The sequence below is a fragment of the Seriola lalandi genome, unplaced genomic scaffold (genome assembly GCF_002814215.2).
Source record: "Seriola lalandi dorsalis isolate HSWRI2012SDOR001 ecotype SW California unplaced genomic scaffold, Sedor1 jcf7180002054991, whole genome shotgun sequence".
Taxonomy (NCBI): Eukaryota; Metazoa; Chordata; class Actinopteri; order Carangiformes; family Carangidae; genus Seriola; species Seriola lalandi.
Window position 1 is genome coordinate 44,869 of NW_019525540.1, and position 12,393 is coordinate 57,261.

The 12,393-nt window shown below is 45.1% G+C and overlaps 1 protein-coding gene across 1 annotated transcript in view; it reads left to right on the plus strand.

The window, feature by feature from the left end:
- The first annotated feature begins 234 nt into the window (after positions 1–234).
- The window catches only part of rbl2 (retinoblastoma-like 2 (p130)), a 15,498-nt gene continuing 3,339 nt past the window's right edge, over positions 235–12,393 (plus strand). The window contains exons 1-19 of the mRNA XM_087171375.1: positions 235–567; positions 2,771–2,901; positions 3,242–3,442; positions 3,631–3,695; positions 5,136–5,264; positions 6,699–6,859; positions 7,462–7,526; positions 7,687–7,858; positions 7,950–8,113; positions 8,519–8,631; positions 8,715–8,818; positions 8,960–9,097; positions 9,292–9,456; positions 9,534–9,642; positions 10,618–10,890; positions 10,967–11,166; positions 11,351–11,527; positions 11,621–11,746; positions 12,253–12,274. Coding sequence (XP_087027501.1) covers positions 430–567; positions 2,771–2,901; positions 3,242–3,442; positions 3,631–3,695; positions 5,136–5,264; positions 6,699–6,859; positions 7,462–7,526; positions 7,687–7,858; positions 7,950–8,113; positions 8,519–8,631; positions 8,715–8,818; positions 8,960–9,097; positions 9,292–9,456; positions 9,534–9,642; positions 10,618–10,890; positions 10,967–11,166; positions 11,351–11,527; positions 11,621–11,746; positions 12,253–12,274 — 2,653 coding nt within the window. The 5' untranslated portion in view covers positions 235–429. The remainder of the gene's footprint in view (positions 568–2,770; positions 2,902–3,241; positions 3,443–3,630; positions 3,696–5,135; positions 5,265–6,698; positions 6,860–7,461; positions 7,527–7,686; positions 7,859–7,949; positions 8,114–8,518; positions 8,632–8,714; positions 8,819–8,959; positions 9,098–9,291; positions 9,457–9,533; positions 9,643–10,617; positions 10,891–10,966; positions 11,167–11,350; positions 11,528–11,620; positions 11,747–12,252; positions 12,275–12,393) is intronic.

The following is a 12,393-nucleotide window of genomic DNA, read 5'->3' on the forward strand; positions in this document are numbered from 1 at the left end:
TAAGAGATTTAACGGTTTATCAGACGGACTTCCTGTTGAATCGGGAGGACAACTGAAAACAAAAACAACCGGAAGTAGTAGTGGTTGGAGTGACGGCGGACCCACCCATTCACGCTCAGCTACGCACGTTTAGTGGGCTGGGGTGAGTTACGCTCATTCTCATATTCGCTAACTAAGATACGTACAGAAGTGACGTCTCACTGTGTCTCCGTACGTACGAGGCGTTTACGCAGAATAGTAGCTGTCAATCAAAGGACATTTAAATGGCCACACTGTACAGAGCCGTGTACCGTACAGCACCGTAATAACACTGCTACGGTGACATTTTGTTAGCCAGCTGCGTAAACAGCGTCTGTTTCTCCAGTCGGTGTCTCTCTCCACCCGGTGTTCCCGCGTTTTGTTCGCTAGGTTTGTTCGTGAAGCCGCAAAATGAGCGACGAGGACGAGTTTTTGCAGAAAGCCCGAGCCGGGTTTGAGGATCTGTGTCGGGCTCTGAATATGGACGAGGAGGCGAGCACCGAGGCGTGGAAGACCTACGAGAACATCAGCAGGAACTTTACACTGGAGGTGAGAATACAAACTCTCCCGTTACACCCGGTTACTGTCCCGGTTACTGTCCCGGTTACTGTGCCCGTTACCGCTCCCGCTTAGCCCGGGTCCCTGCTCACCGATACGTTAGTGCTAGCTAGGTTAACCCGCTGACGATGCTAACTTACACTGGACCGTTACCCGCTCTCCGTCGTTTTAACGGCACAGCAGAAAGACACATGAATAGAAAATAATAGACTGAGGTTTTATATCGTTCAACATGGCGGCTGTAAATATGACGGTTAGCTTCCTACAACCAGCTCAGTGACATGCTAACCTAATGTACACACATACATGTCTGCTGCTAGTAACTGTTGTCACATTACACGAGGACAACAACAACAACAACAACAATGATGATGGTGATGATGATGATGATGATGATGAGCAGCTGCAGCCACAGAGGGGGGAGGGGCTCTGACATGGTCTCACTGTAACTTAATACACCAGACTGATGATTAATGACAGAACCTGCTTATTAAATAAACCTCAGGTTATTTATAGTCCGTCCTCTGCCTGAAATCCCTCCGCACTGAGGAGCACCTGACTGCATCCACTCAGGTACTGTACTGAACCACAGCTTTAAACTAAAATATTATTAAATATCATTTCACTACATTTATCAAACAGCTGTGGAAACTGCAGATAAAGACTAAACATATGATCAGTTCATAGAATAAGATGCTCAGGGTCTGGCCTATGAAAATAAAGTTTGTTTGTATTATAAGTATTTTTACTTTTGATACTTTAAGTACACATTGTAAGTAACACTTTTAATTGTAATGAAGTATCTTTTATAGTGTGCTATTATCAGTGTTGGGAAGGTTAGATTTAAATGTAATAGGTTAAAGATACTAATTAACCTGCTAAAAATGCAAGTACTATAACATTTCAATTACCTCAACAATGTAATGTAACTTATTACATTTGATTACTTTTCAGTCCCATTCATTTAGTCGGCTGGTGCCCGCTCTAGGTTCATATTTAATGTTAATAATAATGATAATAAACTTTATTTGAATAAGAAGTGTAGCACAAAGAGCTTCACATGAAAATAAAATAAACATAAAAACAAGTTAAAACGTTGATGTAAAATGAGATGGAATACTAATAAAAGGATAGATGACATAATGAATAATTAAAAAAAAGAAAATAATGAAAATACACTGCTGAATGAAGTGAGTATTATTAGAGCTCACACCTGTCACCTGTCTGACCCCACAGATACACCAACAGAAGAAGTTCCTGTTAAAAGATGCAAAACAGGAGAATCCGTTATATTCTACATATCAGTGTATTACTGAAAACAATATATTCAGATTCAACCTCTTGTGATTATTAACTGTCATTGAATTACAATGATTTTCTCTGCAGCAGATTAGTTTTTTATTTTGTAATTTAATGAACATGTAACTAGTTAGCCCCCATCACTATGAATAACTTAGTTTATTTAATTAAAGAGTCGTAATTCCTTCCTTGACAACAACACAGTGCAGCTTACACATTAATATGTCAGTAGTAATAATCTAATAATATTGAAATATAACAGTATTATTAGTAGTAGTAGTAACACTACTACATAGTAACACTCTGCATCGTGAGTACTTTAACTTTATAGTTAATACCTCAATACTTCTACATCACAGCATCGATACTTTTACTTGAAGGATCTGAATACTTTCTTCTGTCAACCCATTAATACACACACTGAAGGTGAAATAATATATATATTCTAGAGCTGCAACAGTGAGTTGATTAATTGATTAGTTTATCAAAGTTAGGTTGATCAGTAGCATCATAATCCATTAATTGTTTTGATCATTTTTTGAAGGACAAATGTGAGATATTACAACACTTGTCACATGACATGAATTACATTTTAGAGATCAAACAGTTAATGGATGATAATTAGCAGAGTAATCAATAATGAAAATGATTAGTAGTTGCAGCTTGAATATGATCAGCACACAGGTTTCACAGTGTGTGTGAATGAGAAGGTGTTTGTTGTGTTTGTTTGTCATAATCTTTGTGTCTCTCTCCTTTTCTTTCTCTTCCTGTCTCCACCACACTTCTATCTCCTCCTCCTCCACTTTCTCCATTTCCTCCCGCTCTGTGCCTCCCCCCTCACTTATCTCTCCCCCCTCCCCTCTTTGTTCTGAATGCCTCCTCTCCCCTGGTGCAGGGCAGTGAGCTGCACTGGCTGGCCTGTGCTCTGTACGTGGCCTGCAGGTCCTCGGTGCCCACGGTGGGGAAAGGCACCGTTGAGGGGAACTACGTCTCTCTGACCAGAATCCTACGCTGCTCAGAAATGAGGTACTCCCATAATGCATCTGTGCACCCACCTGAAGGACTGTCTGCGCCACCTCTCATGAGCTCAGAGAAAAAAATATTTCCAGGGACATTTCAGTCAAGACTGACACACATGTCATGAATATATAAATACATGAAGACAACTCCTTATTTCCTCTGAAGCACAGAAACCTGCACCAGTTTACATCAGTTCACACTGAAGAACCTAGTTGAACTCAAATATCATGTCAGAGACATCCATCCATCTCAGACCCTGCTGTGTCTACCAGCTCCAGATGTTCGATGGTCTGTTGTGCTCAGCAGCATCCTCCTGACTGTTGATTTCCCGCTCTTCCTCCTGCAGCCTGATCGAGTTCTTCAACAAGATGAAGAAGTGGCAGGACATGGCCGACCTGCCTCAGGACTTCCGTCAGAGCACCGAGAAGCTGGAGAGGAACTTCACCGTGTCGGCCGTCATCTTCAAGAAGTACGTTCCCATCTTCAAGGCCATCTTCAAGGCGCCGTCTGAGGAGCCCCCCCGAGTCCACCGCAGCCGCAAACAGAGGTGAAACACCGTGACCTCTGACCTCACCAGAATGTGACAAATAACTTTAAACCATCAGAGACACAAATCCTGGTCCTGTGCTGGAGGGTTTCTGAGCCTCCAGGTGTCTTTGTGTTAATCTGTCTCTATAAGACATCAGCATGTCTTCAGTCCAGGCTGACGGTGTCCCTCATGTCTTTGTTCTCCAGACGCCACCCCTGCACCGTGACTGAGGTCTTCAACTTCTGCTGGGTTCTGTTTGTCCACGCTAAAGGTGAACATTCATTTCTCCACTCAGAGTAGAGAAGCTGCTCACGTGCAGGTCCAGGTCCAGGTCCAGGTCCAGGTCAGGTCAGGTAAGGTCCGGGTTAGTTCAGGTCCAGGTCCAGGTCCAGGTCCAGGTCAGGTCAGGTCAGGTCAGGTCAGGTCAGGTCAGGTCAGGTCAGGTCTGGGTTAGTTCAGGTCCAGGTCCAGGTCCAGGTCAGGTCAGGTCAGGTCCGGGTTAGTTCAGGTCCAGGTCCAGGTCCAGGTCCAGGTCCAGATCCAGGTCAGGTCAGGTCAGGTCAGGTCAGGTCCAGGTCCAGGTCCAGGTCCAGGTCCAGGTCCTCCTCCTGTTTTATATGGAAACACAACCTGACTATAATGGATAGATTCACAGTTTCCATGTCTGCTGTAAAGTGCTGACACGCCCACGCTGTGTGCACTGAAGGACTGACATCTGTTCAGTCCACCTCTGGTCTGGTCTGGGACTCATTCTCTCCAGATGTTGAAAAGGTGTAAATGCATCCGTCAGTCCAAGACTCAGACGATGTTTCCTCCTCCCACAGTGGAGCTGTGTCAGTGGAAACAGGAGAAACCCTCAGGGATCAGATCTCAGTGTGTGGTCTCTGGTCTCCTCTGGGATCAAGTCCAGACTCGTGATCAGCTGGACGACTTCATGTCAAATCCTGCTGCCAGTCACTTTCAGGCCTTTATAAGAGATGATTGTGTTTCCACTGGTGTGACTTTGACAACTGCACACTGACAGGTCTGGATCAGGAGGATCTGGATCAGGGATTTCCACTGACACGTTATATTTTAGCTGTAATTATGAAACTACAGGACGAGTATTTATCTTTGAGTGAGTCAGAGCTGTTGAAACTCTCATCTTATTTCAGGGTTTATTCTGACAGTTCAGCCTCAGCAGCTGCAGCTTGTTCCTCTCATGTCATCACAGTCACACAGTGAAACATCATTATTTTGTCTGAAAATATAAAATACAGGAAACAAACATGAAAATATTCTCATGCAATTAAGATTTTTAATTGTGGCTCATGTTGTGCAAACTGAATGAAGACAGTCACAGTCTGAGAGACGTGTTAAAAACCTTGTTAATGTCGCAGCAGACAGAACATCTTAAAAACCTGAGCCTGCGCTGTACGATGATTGACTCTGTGACGTGAACGTGAAGAGAGGATCAAACTGTGGTCTGATCCTGAGCAGCTCCTCGCTGGTTTTCACTGAGGAGGAGAAGAAGTGTTCACACTTTCACTTCTCTCTGCTGCCAGGATCCTCCTTCATCCCCTCACCTCAGAGCATCTGACACACAGGACTGTGGTCTGGACCTGCCTGTGTAGACTTGGCAGGATCGCTGTGGTGGAGCGCTGTGCCAACATAGCCTGCAGACACAGAGACTCCCTCATGTGGCGTCATGTTTCTCCCCCTCTCTCATCAGGGAACTTTCCCATGATCAGTGACGACCTGGTGAACTCGTACCATCTGCTGCTGTGCGCTCTGGACCTGGTCTTCACCAACGCTCTGCTGTGCCACGCCAGGAAAGACCTGCTCAACCCAGACTTCACAGGTACCGCTCTGCACTGCTGCATCCACCTCCAGTTCAGGGTCAGTAGAAAGTAGAAAAGGCTGCACAGGTGTAACCAGGAGAAGACGTCAGCACACAGGTAACCTTCCTCCTTCACGTCCTAACATTTTAGAGAAGGAAATGTCAAGTCAGAGTTTATTTATAAAGACCGACCGATTACAACTATGTCTCAAGGGGCTCAACAATCCGGACCCTGTGTCCTCAAACCCTCGAATCAGACTAAGAAAAACTAGCTATTGGTAAGTTTTCTATTGCTACATCGCTAACGTTAGCATTAACTGCTGTTTACTCACCAGTCTCACCAAGAGATTCCGCCATTGATGCATTTACAATACAAGAGGTTATAATACGTCCTCTGAGCAGCTACGTCTTCAGAGCACACTGGGCGCTACAGTGACTCAGTATCGGAAAGTGACGGGCCGGCTGGACAGGGGCTAGCTGGTTAGCGTGCTAACTTCAGTAGAAGAAAAGAAGTGATAGAAATAGAAGCAAAACAAGAGATAACATTGGCTCTTGGTGAGTAAAGGAATGAGGTTTGATGCTGGACTAAAACATTTGCACAGCTGATGATGCTAACGTTAGCTAGCTGGCTGTTCTCCGCTGTTAAAGCCACTGTCCTCTCTCTGAGAGCAGCTGCTGGAGACCGAACACAGAGCTCAAAGAGACACTGGGCTGAGAACCAGCAGGTTAAATACAGCTACTTTATAAGATGACAATATTCTGACGTTGACAGTTCGTCTCTTCTGCCCCCAAGTGGCCTGAAATGAGTGAATGCAGCTTTAACATATTGAGTGTGTTGAAGGTTTCTTCTGGCTCCTGTGGTGAGGGATTATTTTAATATAAATGTGATCAGATATGAAGCACATTACAGTTTTACTTCCACCTGTCAAACACGCGTCTCAGAGCTGTAAGTGCTTCTGTCACAGAGTTGTGAAACATGACTTTAAATAACCATAAAATGAAATCAGCACAGGCGTGTAGGAAGCCTGCTTATCAGTCCCGTACAGCACTAAATCAACATGTAAAATAAATCTAAAGTTACAGCTGCAGCAGCGTGAATCAGCTCTGCCCTCTCTTCCTGTTGACACCTCGTGCTTCCTCTGCTCCTTCTCTAAACACTGTGTTTATTCTGCTGGAGAACCTGTGGACAGGAAGCTGCTCTGAGGCAGGAAACTCACTTCTCCTCTCCACATGATGACATGAAAGCTCGCTGATGTCTGAGTGTTCCAGCAGAGGAACCAATATCAATAAAACAATATGAATGAAAACAGAGACAAAGCACAATCTGAAGATTAACACGGTGTGAAAATGTAAAGTTAGTAAAGTCCGTCAGTTTGTTTCAGGGGTGAACGAGGTCCCGTCACCCGGTCACTGGTCGTCCTGGTAACCAGTCCTCCCCTGTCTCGTCCGCTCCAGGTCTACCTGAGGACTTCAGCAGTAAGGACTACAGACCGTCCTCAGGTCCGTACTGCTTCATAGAGCAGCTGTGTGAGCTGCATGAGGGGCTGGTGCTGGAGGCCAAGGGGGTCAAAGAGCACTTCTGGAAACCCTTCATCAAGAAGCTCTTCCACAAGAGGGTGAGGCATGCTGGGAATTAATAAGAGATGTTAATGTGCTCGTTACTCAGTGTTCCTCGTACTTTAAGTGACAGACTGATCTTCACTTACAGGTGTCGTATGTTTTCATAGATCAATGTCTCTCTTCCATCCTCACTCAGCCACAGACTTTCATTCATTTTCATATGATACAAAGACCAAGAGAGTCGGAGACCACAGGTAGATTTACAGAGATATCAGTCTGGTTCTCTGATCAATCAATCCTATCAAGACTTCAAGGTGTTTTAAGAGTCACCTGTCTACAGCTGTAAATAGGTTCATTATACCTGTTATCAAAAACAAACAGAGCAAATGTAACTTCATCCATCAGTGTTTGTTTTCTTTATCTTTATTTTCCACAGATACACTCAGTGACTTTATACTTTCTCTATCCTCTGACCTTAAACACCTGAACCTTAAAACCAGGTCTGAACTCTCAGTGTCAGAAACTGGGGATCAACTAAAACATCCTCACTTCAATGACACACACACACACACACACACACACACACACACACACACACACACACACACACACACACACACACTCTCTCTCTGTAGATTTTAACTTCCTGTCCCCACAGATCCTCCGAGGGAAGGAGGACAGTCTGACTGGATTTCTGGATCCCATGAACTTTGGAGACAGTTTGTGAGTGTCGACTCAGTGTTTTTAAATGACTGAATCAAACAGAAACCTGTGTTCAGTTACATGTTTATCACGTTTTCTACCAGAAGAGAAACTTTTACCTGTTATCTCCACAAAACCTTGAAGAGGAATAAAGAAACTACGTCTGTTTCCTCCCCCTCAGCTTGTCTCTCAGTCGGGTCTATGAGGAACATGTTCTGGCGACCGGCAGTCTGGATGAGAGGATCTTCACCGGTGAGGGGGCGAGCGAGGACATCGGCACCCCGGGGCCCTGCCTCTGTGAGGGGGTGGAGAACCAGGACAGCGCCACCTACAGGCTTCACACCAACCTCACTGTGAGACGACAGCCTGTTTATTTTTCTGAACTCTGTTTCGTCTCTTGTTTGAACCATTAAATGACCAAAGTGTCGTCTGTTCTCCCATCAGGCCTCAGCTCTGAAGGTCTCCACTCCTCTGACAGGGAGGAAGTACGTTCAGGAGAACAGCCTGGCCTCTCCGGTCTCATCCGCCATGAAGAGTGTGGGACGTCTCCACACTCTGCTGTCGGGAACCAAACAGGGTCCGAGCCCTAAACTCACAGAGACTCTCAGGTGTGGTTCTGGATCTGGACATGTCACTGCCCTAAACTGGAGATGTGATAACAAGATGGCGTCCGCAAAGACATGAAACCAAGTTAAAGTCAAGTTTCATCCTGCTTCTCTCCAGTCCAACTGTTCCTCTGTAGTTTTACTCGTCTGCATTCAGAGGGAAATATTGTTTTTCACGTCACTACAACTGTTGTTCAACTCTTACTTGTTTACTTTGACCTCTGATACTGTAACTGCATCAAGCTGATTATATGTTTGTCTTTTCACTGAAGTGATATTTTGAATGACTGTAGACTTAATCTCTTCTTTGCCATTGAACTTAGTATAATTATCTTTAGATGAATAATTATTAAGTTGTCTGCTACAGTGTAACCACAGAAACTGTTTCCCTGCTGCTTTGTGTCTCAGGACCTGTGCCAGAGACCCTAGTGATGTCATCAGTAAGCGTCTGAAGGACATGTTTGACCTCTTCTCTCAACATTATGAGAAGAGTGGTGCGGAGAAACGGGGGATGGGTAAAGGTACATGAACACACTCATGAACAGAAGCTCTTAGGGGTGTTTGTGTTTCTCTCTGACCTCCTGAATCAATCACGTCCTCACAGACATGGCAGTGAAGTATTTCCACCTGGCAGAGGCGCTCTACTACAGGATCCTGGAGTCCATCATCGAGAGGGAGAAGATGATTCTGGGAGACGCTGACCTGTCTGTGAGTGTTTTCCTCTGGCCTTTCACAGCTGTGTCTCATAAACATCTAAGTGTGTGGAGTTGAGTGGTGAACGTGTGTGTGTGTGTGTGTGTGTGTGTGTGTGTGTGTGTGTGTGTGTGTGTGTGTGTGTGTGTGTTGCAGTGTATTCTGGAGCAGGACATCTTCCACCGCTCTCTGCTGGCCTGCTGCTTGGAGATCGTCACCTTCTCCTACAGACCTCCAGGAGACTTCCCCAACGTGATCACCATCTTCCAGCTGCCTGCCTATCACTTCTACAAGGTATCAATACAACCAATCACTTCTACTAGTATCAATACAACCAATCACTTCTACTAGTATTAATACAACCAATCACTTCTACTAGTATCAATACAACCAATCACTTCTACTAGTATCAATACAACCAATCACTTCTACTAGTATCTATACAACCAATCACTTCTGCTAGTATTGATCAGTGTCCCTGTGTGCAGGTGATCGAGGTGTTGGTGCGCTCGGAGCAGGGTCTGTTCCGGGAGGTGGTGAAGCACCTGAACCAGGTGGAGGAGCAGGTGCTGGAGAGTCTGGCCTGGAGCAGAGACTCCCCGCTGTGGGAGAGTCTCCGTGGGGCCAAAGACCTGGTCCCAGCCTGTCAGGAGGTCAGTGAACGCAACGCCGCACACTCTAACACGGTGACAGCAGGAGGTTCAGTGTGTGTCTGTCGTGTTGTGTTCAGGTGATGCCTCCTCAGTACCTGGAACAAAACGATGACAGCAGCACAGGCAGCGTTCCCAACACACCTGTGAACCACGGACCTGAACTCAACACCAACAGCACTGTCAAAGGTGTGTGTGTGTGTGTGTGTGTGTGTGTGTGTGTGTGTGTGTGTGTGCGTGTGCGTGTGCGTGTGCGTGTGCGTGTAGTATTACTCTTTTGATAAAACACGTTAGCCACTAAGAATTGACATTTCTGTCAAGGAAATATCATTTTTCTGCAGTAAATCCTCCCACAGTTTTCCCACATGAACGATCCAGGTGTCAAATCAAACACTTTCTTCTTCTTCACTTTTCTTTTTACAAACGTAGAAGGAGAAATTTAGTTCAGTGTAAAAAATGAAACCTTTACCTACATTTAACAAATTAAAAGAGGGACAGGCCACAAACCTCGTCAGCATAAAGATAACTGTAATAACTTTTTTCAAATGTGTTTTTAAATGTGAATTTAATTTGAAAATTCCCATTAGCCACTTAAAATTTTCCAAGATGGCCGCCAGGAAACATATTTAACCACTTGACAAATTTAAAAGATTTTACAACTGAATCCTGTGTTTGACTATGAGGATGTTAAATTCACTGTTCTTAATGTCAATTAAATATTATTTTAAATGAGTAGAATGATCAGCTGGACCACATGCAGGAAGTTTCCTGGTGAGGTTCTGTCTCATGAAGTAGAACAGGACCAGGATCAGTGTGTTCACACGTAGTAAAACCAGGTCACAGTCTGTAGTTTCTTAAACATCTTCCAGGTGTAAAGTCACCTGATAACTCAGGTAGTTGTTTTCTTGATGGGGGCGGGGTTTACCTGCATTCCTGTAGTTCTGATTGGCCCAACAATTTGTTTGAATGTTCAAATCTGAGACAATCTCTCAAAGACAGAACAATAACCGATACCTGGACAAACTGAGAATAATCAATAACTTAGATCCATGTTGGCAGCTGGAAACAGACTTGCTGCCCCACCTGTTTAATATTTGATTTAATGAATAAAATGTGTTTTAAATAGTTTGCTGCACTCTGCCCCCCTCCCTCCACCTCTGACAGGAGTGTCCCCCTCCCCCACCACTCTGCTGGACCGTTACAGCTCCTCCCCCACCGGCACCGCTCGCCGCCGCCTGTTTGTGGACCCGGTGGACGGTGAGACCAGAGTCACCTCCACCAGCAGCACCAGTACCACCAGCACAACGCCAACCGGTGTGACCAAGACCAGACAGGCCAGCCTGGTCACAGCTATCCCAGCTGGGCAGACTGTGGTCACCATGGCAACCGCCACCGTTACCGCCAACAACGGGCAGACGGTCACCATACCTGTGCAGGGTGAGACACTGAGGAGATGCAGCCGACTGTGAAATGATACATGATAAGGACCAATAACAAACCCTCACCTCTGCAGGTATAGCCAATGAGAGCGGAGGAATCACCTTCATCCCCGTCCAGGTGAGTGTGACCGGACAGGGCGGAGCCACGCTGCAGCCGCTGTCCGCCCAGACTCTGACCGGCACCCTAACCGTCCAATCAGCTGTGACCAAGCCAGCTGCCAAACCAGCGAGCAGTCCTCTGAGAAAAGGCTCGCTGTCCCTGTTCTTCAGGAAGGTACGAATCACATCACCTGACAGGTCCTCACCTGTTCACCTACAACACCTACATCACCTGACAGGTGTGACAGACTTTATGCACAGACTTTTATTAGACACTAACAGACTAACAGGCTAACTCAGTGACAGCTGCTAGCTAACTAACCCTGGGTTAATGTGGACTTCCTGTTTCCCTCCCTCAGGTGTACCACCTGGCCAGCGTTCGTCTCAGAGACCTTTGTGCGAAGCTGGACATCTCATCTGAGCTGAGGAGGAAGATCTGGACGTGTTTTGAATATTCTCTGGTCCACTGCACGGACCTGATGATGGACCGTCACCTGGACCAGCTCCTCATGTGTGCTGTTTACGTCATGGCAAAGGTGTGTGTGAGTCTGCAGGGGTATGAACACCTGACTGCACAGTGTGTGTGTGTTTCTGTTGAAATAAAGGTGTGTGTTCTTTGTCTGCGTCAGGTGACCAAAGAGGACAAATCCTTTCAGAACATCATGAAGTGTTACCGCAGCCAGCCTCAGGCCAGCAGCAACGTGAGTCCACTCTCACACAGACACTCTGAATCATCTGTTGCACAAAGCAGTTTAGTTCAAGTTTAACTTTATGTGTCGTATGTAGGTTAACAGTACAATGAAATGTGTTGGACAACAATCTGGTCAACTCAGCAATAAAAACTAGAATAATATAAATTAGAAATAATATAATAAAAATTGAATTTTGTATAACACTTGTCATTTTACGCATAATTACTCATATTTTCTGTGCATCACACACGTCTCTCTACTTTAAATTCTGTTATTTCTAATTTATGTTATGCTAGTTTTTTCAGTCCTTTACTATCATAAGGTGGAGTGTGGTGCAATGAATTCTGGGTAAATTAAGAGTTTTTTCAAAATGAAAAGAAAAAAGCGACAGAGGAACCACATCCAATCACTGAGCTCTGTTTACCTCAGCAGAACATGTTTGTCTTTAGGAAGCATTCAAAAGTTACAGGAAGTTTTACTTTGAAAATTCAGTGAAGAGTGAAACAATAAAAATAAAAATCTGATTTGGTCTAAAAACTGTTTCTCTTCTCTCTCCATAACAACGTTAGAAAACCACAAATTATGATCCATGTTTTCCTGTTTGTTGTTGTTGAGTGCTGCTGGTCAGCGCAGGTTTCACTGATTGTTACCATGGTAACATTGGTCTTAGACCCGAGTTAGTCTGGGGGTGTGTCTGATGTTTGTGTCTT